The 20,683-nt window shown below is 45.5% G+C and overlaps 1 protein-coding gene across 7 annotated transcripts in view; it reads left to right on the forward strand.

The window, feature by feature from the left end:
* Window positions 1–20,683, forward strand: part of DLG4 (discs large MAGUK scaffold protein 4) — a 1,400,174-nt gene that overhangs the window by 1,269,453 nt on the left and 110,038 nt on the right. For all 7 annotated transcript variants that reach the window (XM_069645917.1, XM_069645954.1, XM_069645945.1 and 4 more), the window contains 3 exons: window positions 3,996–4,098; window positions 8,295–8,409; window positions 11,003–11,179. In XM_069645917.1, the coding sequence (XP_069502018.1) occupies window positions 3,996–4,098; window positions 8,295–8,409; window positions 11,003–11,179 (395 nt within the window). The remainder of the gene's footprint in view (window positions 1–3,995; window positions 4,099–8,294; window positions 8,410–11,002; window positions 11,180–20,683) is intronic.

Genomic DNA, 20,683 nt, shown 5'->3' on the forward strand with positions numbered 1-20,683 from the left:
AATCTAATGGTATAAACTAGTGGCATACAAGTTTAATTCACAATTGGCAATATACTTAAACATGCTTAAAACATGACCATGCAAATTGGTAATGGGGTGCTAGTTGTGCGTGAAGGTCAGGAGTCAGCAATAACTTGGATTTCACACAGGAAAGGTTGTAAAAGTATTCTTCATAATGGTAGATATACAATGGTCACGAGCAAGGCAAGTAGCTTTTATACCCCTGTCTTGGAGGTGTGCCAGGCAAAATAGATGGAGAAGCTGAGCTTAAAAAGTAGTTGCATGGTGCTGCTGTGGCACGGCCACACCCCGTCACAGGGCAAAAGACCGATGCAAATTCAGAGCTCCTGATAACTGCTGCTGCTGAGAGCCCCGAAGAAGTGTATTCACTGTGTAATCATCAGAAACCAAGCTTTGGATTTGTAATTCGAATTTCGAATTTACTCTTGAAAGTTAGAGGCTTTGGTCAGAATGATTACATTCTGTGCTCCTTATGAGCCAATTTAAGAATATTTACACCAGAATCCCGGCTTGCACGTCTCTTACTCATCTTGGGACTCAGAGACTCATTTAACTTTATGCACAATTGCTGAGAAGAGGCACTCCTTGGGGATGTATTTATTTTTGTTTTTTAGTTAACTGATTTTATTAATGTCAAATTATACAGTACAATAAAGATCTTAAGGTGTAGTTCGCAAACCATTGCAACCAAGTTGATAGAAATTGGCATGAATTAATTCCATTTTATATAGTTCAGGATAACAACTTAATATAATTAAATGGCCTAAAGACGAATACTTAACTGTATAAATATGCAACAACACACTGACATTACATGGTGGCCAACAAACCGAGGGGGAAGAACATAACTGGGGAGACACAATAGTGGCAAACACATATGAGACCAATTGATACAGTAGTCCTTAAATCGTTTGCATTGGTAGAAGTACAATTCATTGTACGTTAAAGATGTATAGAATAATACCATTTCCATTAATTTTTTATATATGCAGTTGGGCTACTAGCAATACATGTTTCCATTCTATGAACATTGAAAATATTATTCCAACAAACAGACATACTAATATGTTTACAATCTGATGTAATCATATGAATTGAAATAGCGATGAATAAGTCATATAACATGAATGATTGGTCCATGGCCATGGGATTAAAAGACAAACTTCCTAATAGAATATTGGCAAAAGTGAGGGGAATGTCTACATGAAATATGTTCGCTAAATAGTTCCAAACTAGAGTCCAACATTTTTTAACATAAACACAAAGAACATGTGCCTGAAGGAGCCAACACTATGACAAGACCAACATTTACTATCATTAACGAGTTTTCATTCATAAAGCTTTAAAGGAGTAATGAAGGCTCTTTGGAAAAGGAAAAAGAATGATTGGGTTACAGATGCAGATACTTGCTTAATTTTCTTCCAAATGACCAACCATTCAGAAAACTTGAATTCCCTATTACAGTCAATTTCCAATAGTACTTCAATTGGCCATTTGTTTTCTATAGGTTTAGTAGTTGCGATCAATTTCTAAAAATGTGATGCTTTGAATAGCGATGGTGATTCGAAATACTTTAATTTTCGATTGATCAGGAATGAGCAAGTTAGTCTCAAAAATGGACCTATTATCAATCCATGAATTTATAATATTGTGGCAGTCCTGCATGTGAAAGAAAGAATTTAATTCTAGGTTTATTAAAGAAGATAGGATGAGGACCCAAGAAAATCTGGTTTATATACGTAACAGCCTTACTCAGCCAATGTTTCCAAAATAGGGATCTACCATTCACTTTGATTTTACTGTTACACCACAAGTGTGATAGGGGGTGTGATAGGATTATCTATGTGTGCAAACAAATATTCCTTGAGTGCCGATATTGTTAAATTCATTGATTTAGAGTAAGAAGATTTAATATTGTTAAAAAGAAACACCAATTCAACAACAGAGATTGGGTGAGCTAGTTCTTTTTCAATGGCTTGCCAAACAGACCATCATCAGGGCTCTCAATCGAACACCACCATTGAGCCTATTTATTAAGTATAAACGCCTTGGGCTATTTTTTAAAGTTTTGGAATCTAACTCTGCCATTTTCATGAGAATTAAATAAATACTTTTCTCCTTTTTAGCAATCCACAGAAACTTGATTAAAATACAGTTTTTAGATTTAAATAAGGAAAGCGGCAGTGGAAGAGGGAGCATTTATAAGTAAAGCAAGATGACTGGAGATAACATAATTTTAACAGATTCAAGTCTACCCCATCAGGTGAGATAAAGTTGAGACCAGGTGGCAATTGAGTCCTTAATCCTAGTCAATTAATGATCCACATTAGGTTTAATTGATTTTTCAATAGATGATGAGATGTTGATACCTAAATATTTAATATGGTTTTGGTACTATTTGAGGCCCGAGGACATAAACTCATGTGTTGCCACAGAGTGAATTTAGAGGTACAATTTCAGATTTTTCTTTATTAAGTTTATAACCTGAAACATCAGAAAAGAAATTGATGATTCCTATTAGAGGGGTTGTATTTCTCCTCTATCAGTAAAATAGCGCCTGTGTGCTTGCCTTCCTTCTTATCTAATACACAATGTTCTATGTCTGATGGCCCAGGATGACACAGCACATTTTGTTTTTCATGGATCCTGGAAGTCTAGAGTAAAGAGCAATTGCATTGTCTTTTGCCCGAGATGTCATATCCGGGCGTAAGCATTTAGTTCTCCACCTATTGTCTCAATTGCTGAAATTGGCCTCCTAGTTCCCGATGCCGAGCCTATTGCACACTGGGGGCTCTCAAAAGAGAAAGAAAAATTGTGACTATTCATGTGTCAAACAATCCACTGGGCATCGGCGTCGGAGCTATTGGTGAGATTCTGTCCCTATTTCACATGTGGCCGGTCCTGGACTCCAGGTGAAGTCATACCAGTAGACTGGCTTCTTTGTGTAAACCCTCATCTTCAGTGACCTATTCCTCCTTGGGTCTTAAACTATTTTGGATTGGAAGCCCTTTGATCCCATGATCTCAGGTGACCTTAAAGTAGAGAAATGGTCAAAGGAATTCCCCACCGCTGTGATGTCCTTCTTTTTAAGACCAAAAGCATTCAAGTCCCCCGAGATGCAGCTTTTCATGGGTGGTGGCCAAAGTGCTTCTGAGCGTTCCTGTGACACTGCTATTGCCCATTAATGGTCTCCTGCATTCTGGAGTGCTAATCACGCGTATGCAGTCAACAACCAATCAGCATCTGTGACTGCCTGTCATCTCGGTCTTCAAGGCGCGCTGGGAGCGGTAACGTTATGTCTAGGGCGTTAATACCAAGGCATGCCTGGTATGTCACATCCATGCTCAGGTATAACTTTGCGTAGGTCTCTGGAGTCATGTGCTGGAGCACTCTATCTCCTTGAATTGGGTTAGTGGTGCTTTATAACCTTATGCCAAGTCTAGGGGACAGGATTGGCAGGCTGGGGTAAGTCAATATACTCTTGGACACTTCCTCTACATGCTTTCACGCCTGTGTGTTCATGCATCATCGGCATGCAAGCATGCTCACTAGGTCTGTATGTGTGCATACATCACTATGTGCATGGACCTCCTCTACGTGCACACACAGATCCCAAGTTCATCCACACCTTCATTCCAAGAATTGCACAAACAAAAGTCAGACACAAAAAGACGAGCTGAAACCCATGGATGCAGCAAACACACAGATGCACACATGCATACAGATGCGTAAATGCATGGAAACACAGTCACACAGCAGCGCACGGACATAGAACCCTAAGCAGAAGCACTTGGGCAAGACCACTGAGAAACAAGAAAAACACAGACCAGAATGCATATAGCCGCCACAGTGATGAAACGGTGATGTGCATATAAGGAAATGCTCATACAGACATTCTATAAGCCCGGAGAAGTGCATGCACAAAGAAGCAAACCACTGTCTCACCAATGTCTCCTTAACCCGTCTCTCCGCAGGTGAATGGGGTGGATCTCCGGAATGCCACCCACGAACAGGCGGCCATTGCCCTGAAGAACGCGGGCCAGACGGTGACCATCATTGCCCAGTATAAACCCGAAGGTACACGAGGCGCTCACAGCATTTCCCTGCTGACGCATCCCGGCCCACTGCACCCCTGCTACTCGGTATCCCGGCCCACTGCACCCCTGCTATTCAGTATCCCGGCCCACTCCACCCCTGCTACTCGGTATCCCGGCCCACTGTACCCCTGCTACTCAGTATCCCGGCCCACTGCACCCCTGCTATTCAGTATCCCGGCCCACTGCACCCCTGCTTCTCAGTATCCCGGCCCACTGCACCCCTGCTATTCAGTATCCCGGCCCACTGCACCCCTGCTATTCAGTATCCCGGCCCACTGCACCCCTTCTATTCAGTATCCCGGCCCACTGCACCCCTGCTACTCAGTATCCCGGCCCACTGCACCCCTGCTACTCAGTATCCCGGCCCACTGCACCCCTGCTATTCAGTATCCCGGCCCACTGCACCCCTTCTATTCAGTATCCCGGCCCACTGCACCCCTGCTATTCAGTATCCTGGCCCACTGTACCCCTTCTATTCAGTATCCCGGCCCACTGCACCCCTGCTATTCAGTATCCTGGCCCACTGTACCCCTTCTATTCAGTATCCCGGCCCACTGCACCCCTGCTATTCAGTATCCTGGCCCACTGTACCCCTTCTATTCAGTATCCCGGCCCACTGCACCCCTGCTATTCAGTATCCTGGCCCACTGTACCCCTTCTATTCAGTATGCTGGCCGGATTCCCCCTGCTATCCAGTACTGGGGCCCATCCTGACCTGTTGAACCCCTGCTATTCAGTATCCCGGCCCACTGCACCCCTGATACTCAGTATCCCGCCCACTGCACCCCTGCTACTCGGTATCCCGGCCCACTGCACCCCTGCTATTCAGTATCCTGGCCCACTGTACCCCTTCTATTCAGTATGCTGGCCGGATTCCCCCTGCTATCCAGTACTGGGGCCCATCCTGACCTGTTGAACCCCTGCTATTCAGTATCCTGGCCCACTGCACCCCTGCTATTCAGTATGCTGACCTGATTCCCCCTGCTATCCAGTACTGGGGCCCATCCTGACCTGTTCCACCCCTGTATGCTGACCTGATTCCCCCTGCTGTCCAGTCCTGGGGCCCATCCTGACCTGTTGCACCCCTGCTATTCAGTACTGGTGCCCACCCTGACCTGTCGCACCCCTGCTATTCAGTATACTGACCTGATTCCCCCTGCTATCCAGTCCTGGGGCCCACCCTGACCTGTTGCACCCCTGCTATTCAGTACTGGGGCCCACCCCGACCTGATGCAGCCCTGCTATTCAGCACTGGGGCCCATCCTGACCTGATGCCCCCTGCTATTCAGTACTGGTGCCCATCCTGACTGGATGCCCCCTGCTTTTCAGTACTGGTGCCCATCCCGACCTGATGCGTCCCTGCTATTCAGTATCCTGGCCCACTGCACCCCTGCTATTCAGTATGCTGACCTGATTCCCCCTGCTATCCAGTACTGGGGCCCATCCTGACCTGTTCCACCCCTGTATGCTGACCTGATTCCCCCTACTATTCAGTACTGGGGCCCACCCTGACCTGTTGCACCCCTGCTATTCAGTACTGGTGCCCACCCTGACCTGTTGCACCCCTGCTATTCAGTATACTGACCTGATTCCCCCTGCTATCCAGTCCTGGGGCCCACCCTGACCTGTTGCACCCCTGCTATTCAGTACTGGGGCCCACCCCGACCTGATGCAGCCCTGCTATTCAGCACTGGGGCCCATCCTGACCTGATGCCCCCTGCTATTCAGTACTGGTGCCCATCCTGACTGGATGCCCCCTGCTTTTCAGTACTGGTGCCCATCCCGACCTGATGCGTCCCTGCTATTCAGTGCTGGGACCCATCCTGACATGATGGCCCCTGCTATCCAGTACTGGAGCCAATCCTGACCTGTTGCACCCCTGCTATTCAGTATCCTGACCTGATGCCCCCTGCTATTAAGTACTGGTGCCCATCCTGACTGGATGCCCCCTGCTATTCAGCACTGGGACCCATCCTGACCCAATGTCCCCTGCTATTCAGTACTGGTGCCCATCCTGACCAGATGCCCCCTGCTATTCAGTACTGGTGCCCATCCCGACCTTATGCGTCCCTGCTATTCAGTGCTGGGGCCCATACTGACCTGTTGCACCCCTGCTATTCAGCACAGGGGCCCATACTGACCTGTTGCACCACTGTTATTCAGTATTGAGGACCATCCCGATCTGATGCACCCCTGCTATTCAGCACTGGGGCCCATCCTGACCTGATGCCCCCTGCTATTCAGTACTGGTGCCCATCCTGACTAGATGCCCCCTGCTATTCAGTCCTGGTGCCCATCCCGACCTGATGCGTCCCTGCTATTCTGTGCTGGGACCCATCCTGACATGATGGCCCCTGCTATTCAGTATCCTGACCTGATGCCCCCTGCTATTAGGTACTGGGGCCCATCCTGACCTAATGCACACTGCTATTCAGTACTGGTGGCCATCCTGACCAGATGCCCCCTGCTATTCAGTACTGGTGCCCATCCTGACCTGATGCCCCCTGCTATTCAGTGCTGCGGGCCCATACTGACCTGTTGCACCCCTGCTATTCAGCACTGGGGCCCAATCTGACCTGATGACCCCTGCATTTCAGTACTGCAACCCGTACTGACCCGTTGCACCCTTGATATTCAATACTGGGGACCATCCCGACCTGATGCACCCCTGCTATTCAGCACTGGGGCCCATTCTGACCTGATGACCCTTGCTATTCAGTACTGGTGCCCATCCTGACCGGATGCCCCTTGCTATTCAGTACTGGGGCCCATCCTGACTGATTGCGTCCCTGCTGTTCAGTACTGGGGCCCATCATGGCCTGATTCCCCTTGCTATTCAGTACTGGGGCCCATCCTGACCTGATGCCCCCTGCTATTCAGTACTGTGGACCATCCCGACCTGATGCACCCCTGCTATTCAGCACTGGTGCCCATCCTGACCGGATGCCCCTTGCTATTCAGTACTGGGGCCCATCCTGACCGATTGCGTCCCTGCTATTCAGTACTGGTGCCCATCATGGCCTGATGCATCCCTGCTATTCAGTACTGGTGCCCATCCTAACCGGATGCCCCTTGCTATTCAGTACTGGGGCCCATCCTGACCGAGTGTGTCCCTGCTATTCAGTACTGGGGCCCATCCTGACCTGATGCACCCCTCTTATTCAGTGCTGGGGTCCATCATGACCTGTTGCACCCCTGCTGTTCAGTACTGGGGCCCATCCTGACCGGATGCATCCCTGCTATTCAGTGCTGGGACCCATCCAGACCTGATGCACTCCTTATATGTAGCACCGACTTACCTCCCTGACCTGCCACATTATTGCTTCTCACTACTGGAGCCCACCATCCAGGCCTGCAACATCCCTGATATTCCGCACTGGTTCCCATCCAGAGCTGCATCATTTCTTGTTTTTCATTACTGGGACCCATCCTCCTACTCAGTACTGGAATCCACTCTGACCTGCAACGTGCCACAGCATTCAAAGATAAACCCATCCTACCCTGCAACGTCCTCTGCTGTTCAGTACCAGGACCCATCTTCCCCTACATCATTCCCTCGGATTCCGCATTGGGACCCATCCTGACCTGGGACACTACTGCGTTTCAGTACTGGGACAAATGCTGATTGATCTTCAGCACCTCTGCTCTGCACAGAGAAAACGCCACAGCTCTATCAGTGGACCTCACTAGTGACAGGCAGCACATCCTGCAATGAGGCCACCAAGAACCCAAACATCATTCCACAAAGCTCCGCAATCCCAGAATTGGGTGACATGCACGCCTCTGTCATTGCACCCCATTCTTGGCCATTAGTGCACCATTGTTTAAATATTCTTGCACATGGCTTCATTTCAATATCAATGGTTTAATCCAGTGAAACAGTCCTGAGCTGAAATGCCAACCATAAAACATCTTGAGAGGCCAGTGTGCTGAATGTGTGCACAAGCAGGCGATTGTGGGCTGCATAAGGGGTATCTGTATGCGTCTATGGTGTGTGAGCACAGTATTTAGTCTAGGTCTGTAAACAAGGTGTGCTTTGTATATGTGCAAGCAGAGTGTGCTGATATGTGTGTGCTGAATGTTTGAGTAAGCAGTGTTTGGATTGAGTGTGTGGAAAGTAGACTGAGTAGGTATGGCACCGCTTAACCCTCTGCACTACCTTCACTGCATTTCCAGAGTACAGCCGATTCGAGGCCAAGATCCACGACTTGCGGGAGCAGTTGATGAACAGCAGCCTGGGCTCCGGGACGACGTCCCTGCGCAGTACCGCCAAGCGAGGCTTCTACATCCGGTGAGTGCGCCAGATCCCCAGACTCCTAAGGTTTTGAGGGCTGTAGCCTGGGCTCCGGGACGACGTCCCTGCGCAGTACTGCCAAGCGAGGCTTCTACATCCGGTGAGTGCGCCAGATCCCCAGACTCCTAAGGTTTTGAGGGCTGTAGCCTGGGCTCCGGGACGACGTTCCTGCGCAGTAACGCCAAGTGAGGCTTCTACATCCGGTGAGTGCGCCAGATCCCCAGACTCCTAAAGTTTTGAGGGCTGTAGCCTGGGCTCCGGGACGATCTCCCTGCGCAGTACCGCCAAGCGAGGTTTCTACATCCGGTGAGTGCGCCAGATCCCCAGACTCCTAAGGTTTTGAGGGCTGTAGCCTGGGCTCCAGGACGATGTCCCTGTGAGGTAACACCAAGCGAGGCTTCTACATCCGGTGAGTGCGCCAGATCCCCAGACGCCTAAGGTTTTGAGGGCTGTAGCCTGGGCTCCGGGACGATGTACCTGCGCAGTAACACCAAGCGAGGCTTCTACATCCGGTGAGTGCACGAGATCCCCAGACTCCTAAGGTTTTGAGGGCTGTAGCCTGGACTGCTGAATGATGTCCCTGCGCAGTAACGCCAAGCGAGGCTTCTACATCCGGTGAGTGCACAAGATCCCCAGACGCCTAAGGTTTTGATGGGTGTACCCTATGTTCCGGGACGACGTCCCTGCGCAGTAACGCCAAGCGAGGCTTCTACATCCGGTGAGTGCACAAGATCCCCAGACGCCTAAGGTTTTGATGGGTGTAGCCTATGTTCCGGGACGACGTCCCTGCGTAGTAACGCCAAGTGAGGATTCTACATCTGGTGAGTGCGCGAGGTCACCAGACTTCTAAGCGTTTGTGGGCTTTAGCCTGGGCTCCAGGACGACGTCCCTGCGCAGTAACGACAAAGCGAGGCTACTGCATCCAGTGAGTGCACCAGATCCCCAGACTCCTAAGGTTTTGAGGGCTGTATCTTTTCTAACAGTGTTTCACAGTAGATTAACATACAAGGGCACAGTCTATGCCCACCACTGGACCTGCAAAGCCCTCCTCAACCATTTTCTTGTAGTGTGTAGGGAAAGGGAAGACATTACAACTGGGTCATTCATAATTATGAGCACAACCGGGCATTACAATTCTAATCGACATCGTGTGTGAAAAAATTTCAGGCCTGTGTGTCACTCTTTATTTGCTAGCTCAAGCTGGAAGGAGGTCCTATATTGTGTATATTACCAGAATCCTGTTTATTGCTTTCACAATATTACAACGTTTTGTTCAGTCAGAATCCTTACAATAGGCACGGAAGACTTTGACGGTGCTGCAAAGACATTTGCAGGGAAAAAATGAGCATGTGTCTTTGTGTGTAGTAGCTATGGAGTTTACACAAGTTTCCGGAAACAAGACCATTGAAATATGCGCAAATGTATAAAGTAAAAAAAGAGACATTGGGCCTTATTCCAAGTCCGGCGGTAATCCACCGGTGCTGCCGCTGGGTTGCCGCCGGACTTTAACACTGTTTCCGCCACCTGACATCCTGGTGCCACCGGATATTACAAGTCTCGGCGGCCCGGGATATCAGGCGGCGGAAAATGTTAGTCCCCATTCCTGTGGAGTGCTATATGACTCCACGGGAATGGGGACTCGGAAGCACTGGCACTGCTACTAATGCTGCAGGTCCTTCCGTGACAACTGTGCCTACCGGGGCCGATGCGCCCGGCAGGTCAGATGTTTCAGGACCGGCAGACTCGCAATGAGGCCCATTGACATAAAACAGAAACATATTTCACTGGTGTTTACTTAACACCTGGGCTGCTCCTGGAATACGCAGCCAGGAACTTCAATCATAACAAGCACTACCCCAAGCCACTCCTTACCTCCACCCCGGGTCGACCTAGGGCCTCTCCACCCCCTCTGCTATGCCGATCTTTACCCAGTTTCCACCCGGCAGATACAGCCTGGTGCCTACAGCAGCTGCCCCTCTCAGCCTCTTCCTGATGACAGCAGCTAAATGTGCTCCCTTTCCCTTGAACCACCCAGGCAGATTCCTCCAACCCGTGCACCCTCATGTTTTTTTTTTGTAAATTCCAAACCCGGAATATAAAAGCTTTATAGACTCTTCCCTTAAGCCATACTCTGGTTAGGTCTATATAGATTCATTATGTAGGCATTAGTGACTTTATGCATGACCTGAGGGCAGACACTCAATCTCCAAAGATGCTGCATAATCACTCAGTGAGCAGCCCCCAATCGTAGCTTTGTACCCTCACTATATAGTCAGACCGCAGTGCTTGGTCGTCTGATATCTGCTTATCATGGTATTAGGTTTGAGTACCTGGGGCTATCATTAAATCACCTTCTTGTATTGCATAACTTGTGAATCAGCACCAGCTACAATGCTAGATGCTTCTGGCCTGCCTGTGTCCTAACGTTTGAATTGTTCCAAACCCCCTTGGTGTGACTGCATGTGCTATCTTGTCCCTCCACAGAACCAGTTCCCTGACACTTTTTACTTCCCATCACCCTTGGTATGGCTGCGTGTGAGGTGGCCTTCCTGTCTCGCATTGACATTTGCTTGTCCTTATTTGTCTGCAGGGCGCTCTTCGACTATGATAAGACGAAGGACTGTGGGTTCCTGAGCCAGGCGCTGAGCTTCCTCTTTGGGGACATTCTCCATGTAATTGATGCATCTGATGAGGAGTGGTGGCAAGCGAGGCGGGTGCACCCCGATGGGGAGAGTGAGGAAATCGGCTTCATTCCTAGCAAGCGACGGTAAGAAGTTATGATCTGTACCAGTTTATTGAGAGGCCACCCTAGACACATGGAGTTCCATCCCTCCCCAAGCTAAATGTCACACAATAAACAGGTAATGGCAGTTCTTTTATTAAGCCCTATCTCAGCCTCATATCATGCCGCTTGGACCCCTACCCCTAAACTACCAATGAGCCAAGACCCAGGCCGCTGTACAGGAAATATATTTGTATTTATTTAAATTAGAAGTAATAGAAATCGTACTAAACTATACACGCCACATTCTTTCTGGCTCACAATTAATTTCTTGTTACACAAATAAATCACACACATTAATTGGGAAAATCACAAATCACAGTACTTTATCTCGATTTCAGTTCAAGAAATAATCAACGTTGGTCAGTGAACAAAATCAATTACAAATGTAGTGCTGTGCAATCTCTATTTTCCTGCACACCTAAAAGGGTAGCAGTTTAGTTTTACAAATTTGTGAAATATGCATATGGCAATTATTATTTTACCCACACTTTTGCTTTAAGGGTGATTTAGCAGTTTATTTTCAAACCCCGCCCCCTACTTTTTCTGTGTTGGGGGAGTCCAGAAAAATTTGAATGATTTGGGAATTTTGGATTTCAGACCCCCCCTCCACTTAAAGGCGTGTGGTGGGGAAGCAGGAGAAAAAAGAATTGGGGTGATTGAAGAATTTTGGATTACAGACCCCCCCTCTACTTAAAGGCCTGTGTTGGGGAAGCTGGACACATAGGATTACCCAATTAAATCACAGTCTATAGTTTTTGCCGCACACTGGGAATGAACTTTGTTAATTTTGAATTTTAACAAAAATCACCCTCTGGTGTTATGCCAAGGGGAATTAAATTTATATTTTTAGTTAAATAGGCTAAGGATTTATACGGTTTTGCCCCCTCCCCCCACCCACTATAAAGGGAAAAGATTTAAGGCCAGCAGATTCACCCACCTTTTGGCCTCCCAGGGCTCAGTCCTAATTACATAGAAAGCCTCTGTTTAAAGTTCAGGAAAGCCAGCTGCATTTCAGGACCCACTTGGAGGATAGCGCAGGGGTCTGGTCACTCCACTCTCAAGTATGGTCCCCAGCTCTTCACCATAGAATCCAGTCAGCTTTTAGTCCTCCCCAGCAAGAAACAACAGCAATAGACAGATCCACCCAGAGGCAATTACAGCAAATTCTCCTTTTAGTGGTTCCTGACGGCTGTCAGATGGTACATTTCAGCAGCGCTTTCTTTTCTCGTAGTGCATCCACTTTATATAGCAGTGATGACACCATCAAGTTTACAATCTTGGGGAGTACCCTGCAAGAGTTGTCGCAATGAGGATTGGCCAGTTACCCTTCTCTCTCCTCCCAAATCCAGCCCCTCACTATGGATTGGTTTAGGAGTCTGGAGCAGACATATGCCAATTCCCATTTGCAATCCCCTTTAATTTTCATGTCCAATTTTGGCAGAAATCTAGATATGTGTCAACAACTTTGTGATTTACCAGTAACTGACATAATATATATATTTTCCAATTCAGCTAATCATGGAGAATTTTTTAAAAAACAGCCAGGTGCGCACCTTTTTGCACACCCGTTTGGCAATTTTCTGCTGTTTTTGCAAAACAAATAATAGTTGGGTACATGTCATTTATTACCCAAATTCCTAAATTTACCCTCCAACAGTCCGCTAACTCTAAAATCCGGGACATTTTCCGAGCAGCCAGGAACTCCGTTTAGCTCACCATTACAATCCCCTAAGTCGCAGATGAAGGAATTCTATATCAACAAAATCAACAGGAAACTATCTAAAAAATAAAACATACATGTAATCAGTGCAACATGTGGTTTCTGGGAAAATGCAACAATTGTGACAGTACATTTAACCAAAGGGAATCTTCATATGTGCAAATATGAGCTTCCCTTCCTGCAGGCCATTTGTCTCTCTCGGCCAGCCTGTGACCACAGTTTCTATGAGTCTCTTTGTTGTTTGAAGTTGGTTGTTTGAAGTTGCTGGCTGCCTGTTGTAAAACCTGGGGCCTTGGCAACACAGAGTTCCACCTCCCCACATTCCTGTCAAGCACTAACTAAAACATTTGCCTGCCCAGAACTGCCTTCAGAGACAGCAGGTCTAGGCAAAGTTGGTTTTCGACACCCTGCGGGCCACATCTTATTGCAGTTGTAAACAGTTGCGATGCAAGCCAGGCTTGCAGTGGGGAGAACCATTTGTGAATTTTGCCCAGAGGCCCAACATTTGTCCTTGGCTGAAAGGAACTTGCATACTGCATTTTCAAACATCAACCTTGATTCCTTGACATACAGTGTGTTTTCAGGGTTCACATTGCTTTTGCACTGAAAGTACAAGCTGTTTCTTTCAGACATTAAAATACACTTTTAATTATCGGCTGTTCTTTTTCTGTTGCAAAGTGAGCCTGAATCATCACAGTGCACCACCTTTAGATGGGTGGCAGTTTCAGTGAAAATTCTGCGTTTATTTCTCAGCCAGTACTGTACTGTGCTTTTCCAATCGGCACTTGGATTACATTTTTGTTTTAGATTTCTCTGAATTTCCACTGCAAGAAGACACCCACATAGTCTGCCTCGGGCCTACAGGAACTTTTCATGGCATCAAAGCAGGCTTTTTTTCAAATGTCTTTTGGTATTTTGCATGTGAAGCCTAATATATATTACTTTTTGTCAGCACACACACCATGTCTTTCCCTGACATCTTTATGTTGGCAGAGGAATATTTTCCTCATGTCTGGCTTTAAATTGCAAACACACATGCAAAGCCGTTTCGGTGTCAGTGTTTGAAAATCCTGTACTTCATGTGAAAGTGACTTTTGAATTTATTCTGCCTATGCGAATTAAACTGCAGCTTTTCCTTTGGTAATGTCAGGTAGGCCTTTCTCACATGGCTTTTAGGTTCCATTGGTTTGGGGACTTTGATTACACCCCACAGATCTCTCTACTCACTCCAGACATACATTGCCCTCTAAGAGTGTGTGGGTGGACCGTTAATCGCCTTAACCAAAAACAGACCAAGCACTCAAGAAGCGAGTACATGGTTGAACATAAAGTTTATTGTACAAAAGCTCTGGGGAGTGGTTAGATGGTGTTGCAGGACCAACCTAACCCAAGTCTCAACAATACAACATCAGTTGGTAGTTTATATAATTTTTGCAACAAAACAACACTCCCAGATAAATGTTACTACTCTCCATACACCAAATATGATTTGACAAAACCTCTTCAAAGTAAGCTTATCTTTCCCCAATTCTTCCATTTTCATTGGTCGGGCTTGTCTTCATTATTATCTTCAGATCATATTTTAAAACACACTTTTTCTTGGGACATGCATTTTTTGCATGGTTTTAAACATTACTATTGAAAATATTTAATTGCTAGCAGTAACTGGCCTAAAACATTTTAACTTTAAGTATGATTGAACACGGTCTTGCTGACTGATTTTAGCAAATAAAGGAAGGTCTGCTTGACCATTATTTCCCTTGAACTATAGATAGCCTTCTCCATGCCGCAGACATCTGGCACCTTTAAAAGACCTTCTAATTTGGGCGGCTACATACAGCCTGTGATGACCTGGAAAAATATTTAACCGGACACATGACTAATTCCCTCTAAAGATTTTTAACATCTGTTCCCTTGCAACTTTTTTCCAATTTACAAGGCTCCCACTTTATCGCACAAATTGAAACTCCTAAATTACTTTAGGCATTTAGCAGCACATGTTTTACTACTTACCAGAATAAACAAAAAACTCTTTTGGTCACGTTCTCAAACATCAGGAGATTATATGGATTACTCATTTACCTGCCTTCTACCTGTTTAGAAGTCAAAAGTGCACTTTGCAAGAGATCCCTAACCACTATGTTCTGATTCATTGTAAAAGGCACTTATATTGAGATTAATGAAACCGTGCTCAATTTGCTGCACCCCCAGTCATCAATTTGGTATTCGCAACATGAATGAATTCCTCATAATGGAAGGGGCTCTCTTTGTAGAGGAGCAGGGGAATGCCTTCTCACTAGTTCCCGCCCCCTCACCACCGACATTGGAACATCAGACAAAGGCTATGGCTGGGACCCTTGTGTAATCACACAACTGCATGAAGTGTATGAGAGACGTTATGCACTCAGACAGCCATATAGAATGTACCCTCGCACTGAAAGTGTGGAAGGATGCTGCATGGAAGGATGCCAGTATACACCTATGGACATCACGGAGCGTTAAGTAAAATCTGATGTGGGCAGAGTGATGTTATAAAAAGATATATAAACCTATGCTAAAAACAATCTGAAAATAATTAAGAGTGACAATGTAACTGAAGCACCAAGAGAAATATGTACCTAAAGCTAAAGTAATCATGGATATTAAGAGGAATGAAGTAATTTACTGGTCAACAACTGTAAATAAGCAGTAATGCAAGATAGACAAGACATAAAGAAGCTTGCTATAGAGGAATATATAATGTGGCAAGGACTGCCATGATAAGCAAATGGATGCTGGTTCATGTTGAATTCAACCAAGCTACCTCAGAGAGAGACCTAGGCTGCAGAATGTGGAGACGTTGGAAAAAACAGTTTGTGTGCAAAACAGCAATGAGTCGAGGTTGGCCTAGGATCAAGGATACTATTTTAAGGAATAATTACAAGGTACATGGTACAAGGGGAGTTACACGGAAAAGCCCTGAATGTGAGACATTCCTCTTAGAGTAAGGAAGAAGAAAACATCTTTTTTTTATTTTTATATTTTTATTTTTTTATTTTTTTATTTTGTGTTTGGTTGAAACAACCTTTTTACAAAAGAAAATCACAACTAAACTATCCTTTAACAAACACATGTTACGAAAGTTCTTCGAATTACCACAAAAAAGAATATTTGCATCAGAAACAATATTTAAAAAGAAAACAGTAAAAATCTAAATAAATTCTCTAAAATGTCCAGATCCTAAAGACTGTTATAACTAACTATAACATTGCTCTGCATTTTCACACGAGGATCCTAAACATTAGTTTCAAAATTATGAAGAACAGGGAGGAAAGAGGAGAGACCTGCGTGACATTTATGCACATTTGAAGATTGATTAGTCGACGATATTGCAGCTAGCAAGCACCTGCACTACTGCAATTGTGTGAGGATTGTGAACACCAGCGATTAGACGGTCCCAGAACATTTCTGGTATGAAGTTAGCACTATTGAGACCAAATCTAGTCAACAGTCGAGGTCCGGCTTGTCCGTTTCCTTGACAGTCCATTAAAAGATGTTTCAAGGTTTGGACTTTCGGATTAGAGCACCGATTACATAACTTCAATGCTAAATCACCTTGTCCTCTTTGTGCCAAAACCTCACCAGTTCTTGCGACATTGAGCCGGATTCTGAGGAAATTGTTCCTTATTTTCCAATCTGGAAATTTTACTAGATAGCTTGGAGCAAAGCCTAAATTCTTGTCTTCTGCCATAAATTGATTAGATCTTGCTCTGGCATGCATAGTGTCAATTGTTGTAATCCAGTCCATTTCCGCCAGATTTTTTATGGCCTTACAGGAGTTGTGAATCAAAGAATCCAAATCTGTATTTGCCTTAGATAATTCACAGTGGGCCCACTCTTCCAATTTCCTTAGTCTCTCATAACCACTCCTCTCAAAATGCTCTTTAATGTCCCCATTTAAAGAGTTCTCCTGTGCGACCAAGATAAGCCTAAAAAGAGACATTAGTTTCCATCCTGCAATGGTTTTTAAGGAGCCTAACCCTAATTCAAATCTGAGAAGTCCCGTTGAAACACTCATGGGGAGATTGAGGACTTTCTTCCAGACCAATCCCTCCCATTTCTGCCAATCTGTATGCTATAGGAGGGGTTTGGTTTCCAGCCCGTAAAGTATAACCGGGATGATTTTGACTTGTAAAACTTAATCAATGGGAGTATTGAGAATTTGCAATATTTTACTAAGATTTTTTTCGTCTGAGCTAATAGTTGTAACATTTTATTTTGCAGATCCTTCTCCACCTTACAAATAGCAGGGGAGGCATATATTTTGAAGTCTAAGTATAACAGCTCTTCTACTCTCTCAATTTGTTGACCTCCTATCTCCCAATGACAGTAAGGAACTTTTTTAAGACTTTGTCTGAACACCAGAATCTTTGATTTTTTTGGATTGAGGGCTAAACCGTTCTCGCTAGCGTAACTGTCCATTCTATTGAGTAATCTCTGCAATCCTACAGGAGTGCAGTCTAAGAGAACCACATCATCAGCGTATGCCAGCCAGTGAACCCTTGATCTTCCGATCACTGGACTGGCCAGCGTGAAGGGTTTCAGGAATTCTCCTGCATCTGCCAAATAAAAAACAACGGGGCACCCAAACAGCCCTGACGAACCCCCTTTTCCACTCTGATTGACTCAGACAAGTTTCCTTCCTAGTCGAGTCTATTTCTTATAGTATTATCTTTGTGGAACTCGATCAACATGGCAAGCAATCCCTCAGGAATACCCCAAGCTCTTAACTTTGCCCACAGTCTGCTCCTGTCCACCTGATCGAAAGCTCTGGAGAAATCCACCCAGGCCCCATACAACAGATTTCCTCCAGGCTTACCTGTCTTCTCTGACATGACATTGAGAGCAACCCCATTTAAGGCTGTTGAGAGGCCCTTTCAAAAACTGGTTTGGTACTTGGACAGGATCTTATGTTCCTTTACCTATTTCTCCACCTCACTCAAAAGGATTTTCATGAAGAGCTTTCCATCAATATCCAGAAGGGCGATCGGACGATAATTGATTGGTAACGTCCGATTTCCCCCCCTCTTGAATAGTGGGATTATTATAGCCGACTTCCATGTGGGAGGCAGTACTTTCTTATGCAGGATTTCCCCAAATAACCAGACCAGCAGTTTGGCCCATATTGTTGGATTCTATTTTAACACTAGGTATGTAAGCCCATTTGGACCAGCTGCTTTGGACGATGAGCTCTTCCTAATTATTTCTTCCAGAGTCTGTATATCTAGCAGGCGCTCCCATTTCACACCCTCCGATGTTGAGGGAATCGATGTTCTACATGAGCCGAAGGTGAGAGAGAGATATTCCACCCAGACCTTTTCAGGGACCAGGTTTCAAAGTGTGCTTTTGGAGCTACCCTCCAATGAATTTATCACCTTCCAGAAATTACCAGAATCTCTTTTTGCCACCAACTTCAGCATGCATTCCCTGTCATGCTGAAGACGCGTGGCCTTCCTTCCCACCGACCATTGTTTATACGACTGGCGTAGTGCTTTAGATTTTTTACTCTGTTCAGCCTTTCCAAAGTTCAGCTTTGTTAGCGCCCTTAGCTCTTGCTTCAGACGTTTTTTCTTCAGCATAGAAGCTTTGTCAAAAGCATGGCGATGCACTTGCATTTTTCCCCCACCTCCCACACTCGGTGGACAGGTAGACCAAATAAATTTGGTGAAACTGACCACAGTGCAGTTGAGCCTTAAAATATAATCCAGAGTTTTGCTGAGGCATTTGTTCAGAGTCACCCCGTCCCGCTTATATTTTTGGAGATGTATTCTCCCTTTCCCGCTTTCGACCAACTGTCTTTGCCTGCATTGCTCTTCAAAGACTGTATCTAAAAATGTCAGGGCCAATCTAGAGTGACCACTCCCCCCTTTTATCTATGATCAATGAAACATTCTGGGCAAAGAGGTCAAAGGACAAGAAAAAAATGTTCAATAATTGAGCAAATTGTGCCCTGTGATCTTGTCGGATTGGCTGGAATGTCCTTCGGGAGAGACCCGTTAACCATTTTCAGACCCCATCCTTCTAGGGACTCAACCCAAGATCTACCTCTCTCTGAGGATTTCTTCCCTTGTATAGCCCCGTCCTCCTTTGTCGGGCGCAGGCAATGCAAGTGTAGGTCACCCCCTCAGTATGATTTGATCACCCCGATAGAGGAGCTTAATTTTCTCCAGTGAAACCGCCAAATCCCTCAAAAAAGCATCTTGACAAGAACGTGTGGGATTCCAATAAACATTCACAAATACCATATCAGACATAATAATCTGACATTTCAAAGATACCTCACAAATTTGGATCCCGCCATCATTTTTTAAAATTGAGACAGGTTCTCTCAATGTGGAGTTTCTAATAGCTACGAGGAACCCACCCGATGGTCTCCCTTTCACTTTTTGGGTGGCGGCCTGAGAGATGACTCTAAATCCTTTAATTTCAATGGGATTAACTAACCATGTTTCCTGTAACATTACAATGTCCCCCAGATGAAATAGGAGCTCATTCATTTTTTGTGATGTGAATGTATTGGGACCCCGCGTGTTCCAACAGATTACTCTAAACTCCTTTTGTCTAAACGTGCTGGGTTCCTACTCCCAGTTTGAGGAGAACCTGAGACATAATTTCTGGTAGTAGTGAAATAGGCAGATTGTCTCTATTGAGGCTATTAGCCTCGACCCTCACGGCTGTGGAGTGACATTCTTGTAGGTCTCCTGTGGCTCTTGAGTTCCATTTGGACTTGTTCTGCTTTGGCTTAACAGATTCCACCGGACAGGTATTTAACTCTTGAATTCCCAGACCTTCTAACTCTTTTGACGCACCCTTTATTGCTTCTTTACATTCTCTTGAGGTCAGTCCAACCTCTGCCAAGTATGCATTTTGGATGTCAGGAAAGCGAACGTATTCGATATCATCAGACTTGATCATATAAAGGCTCTGCACTTTTTTCAGAAGTGTCAGACTAACACTTCTGCAGAGTGACCTGTTTGCTTTTTTGTTCAATACCAGAGATAGTCAAAGCTTTGGGATTGCAAAAATTGATGTTTCTGCCTCGATGTCTGCTCCCTGGTTAGATTGGTGCAAATCCTCTTCTGAGGCCTCCACTGTGAAGTCACTTCTCTCAATCACTTCTCGGGCTTTCCCCATTCCATTATGATCGGTATTCAAGGAACATTTTTTGCCTGGCCCTATTTTCACTTCTTCAAGCATTACGCTTTTCATAGATTTTAGGTTGCCCCAACAGAAAAATGGGAGCTATCCTCCCGTTGGGGTCAGCTGCTGGCTGTACTTTGCTATTTTCACTAATCACTTTCAATACTGCATGCTGTTTGTTTAATAAGAAGATGTGAGCCACTGGAATTTTCTTGTTGCTACTGCCCCAACAAAAATTGGGGCCCAGTGATATGTCACTGCCCTTCCTTCCTATACATAGATAACCTTTCAATTCCTCCTTCTCCACTTCCTTCCAATCCGTTTGCAACCCCACACTAACATTGATCACCCTGATTTCCTCCTGGATGATATCTTCCACCTCATCTTCTTTCTTGTTTTTCAGAATGGGGTGCCCTTCCTTATAACTTTCTGTTACTCTGACCCTGTTAGGAGCCGAAACAGACTTGACAGCCTCGCTCCCATCAATTGAATGGGCTGCCTTTATTTTGGGCAATGATTTCAGGAAGGAGATTGTTTTCGTATTGATTATTTTTTCCCTTCCTTGATTTTTGGTTTTCTTCCCACTC

Source organism: Ambystoma mexicanum, chromosome 1p, assembly GCF_040938575.1.
Source record: "Ambystoma mexicanum isolate Mex_15411 chromosome 1p, UKY_AmexF1_1, whole genome shotgun sequence".
Classification (NCBI taxonomy): Eukaryota; Metazoa; Chordata; class Amphibia; order Caudata; family Ambystomatidae; genus Ambystoma; species Ambystoma mexicanum.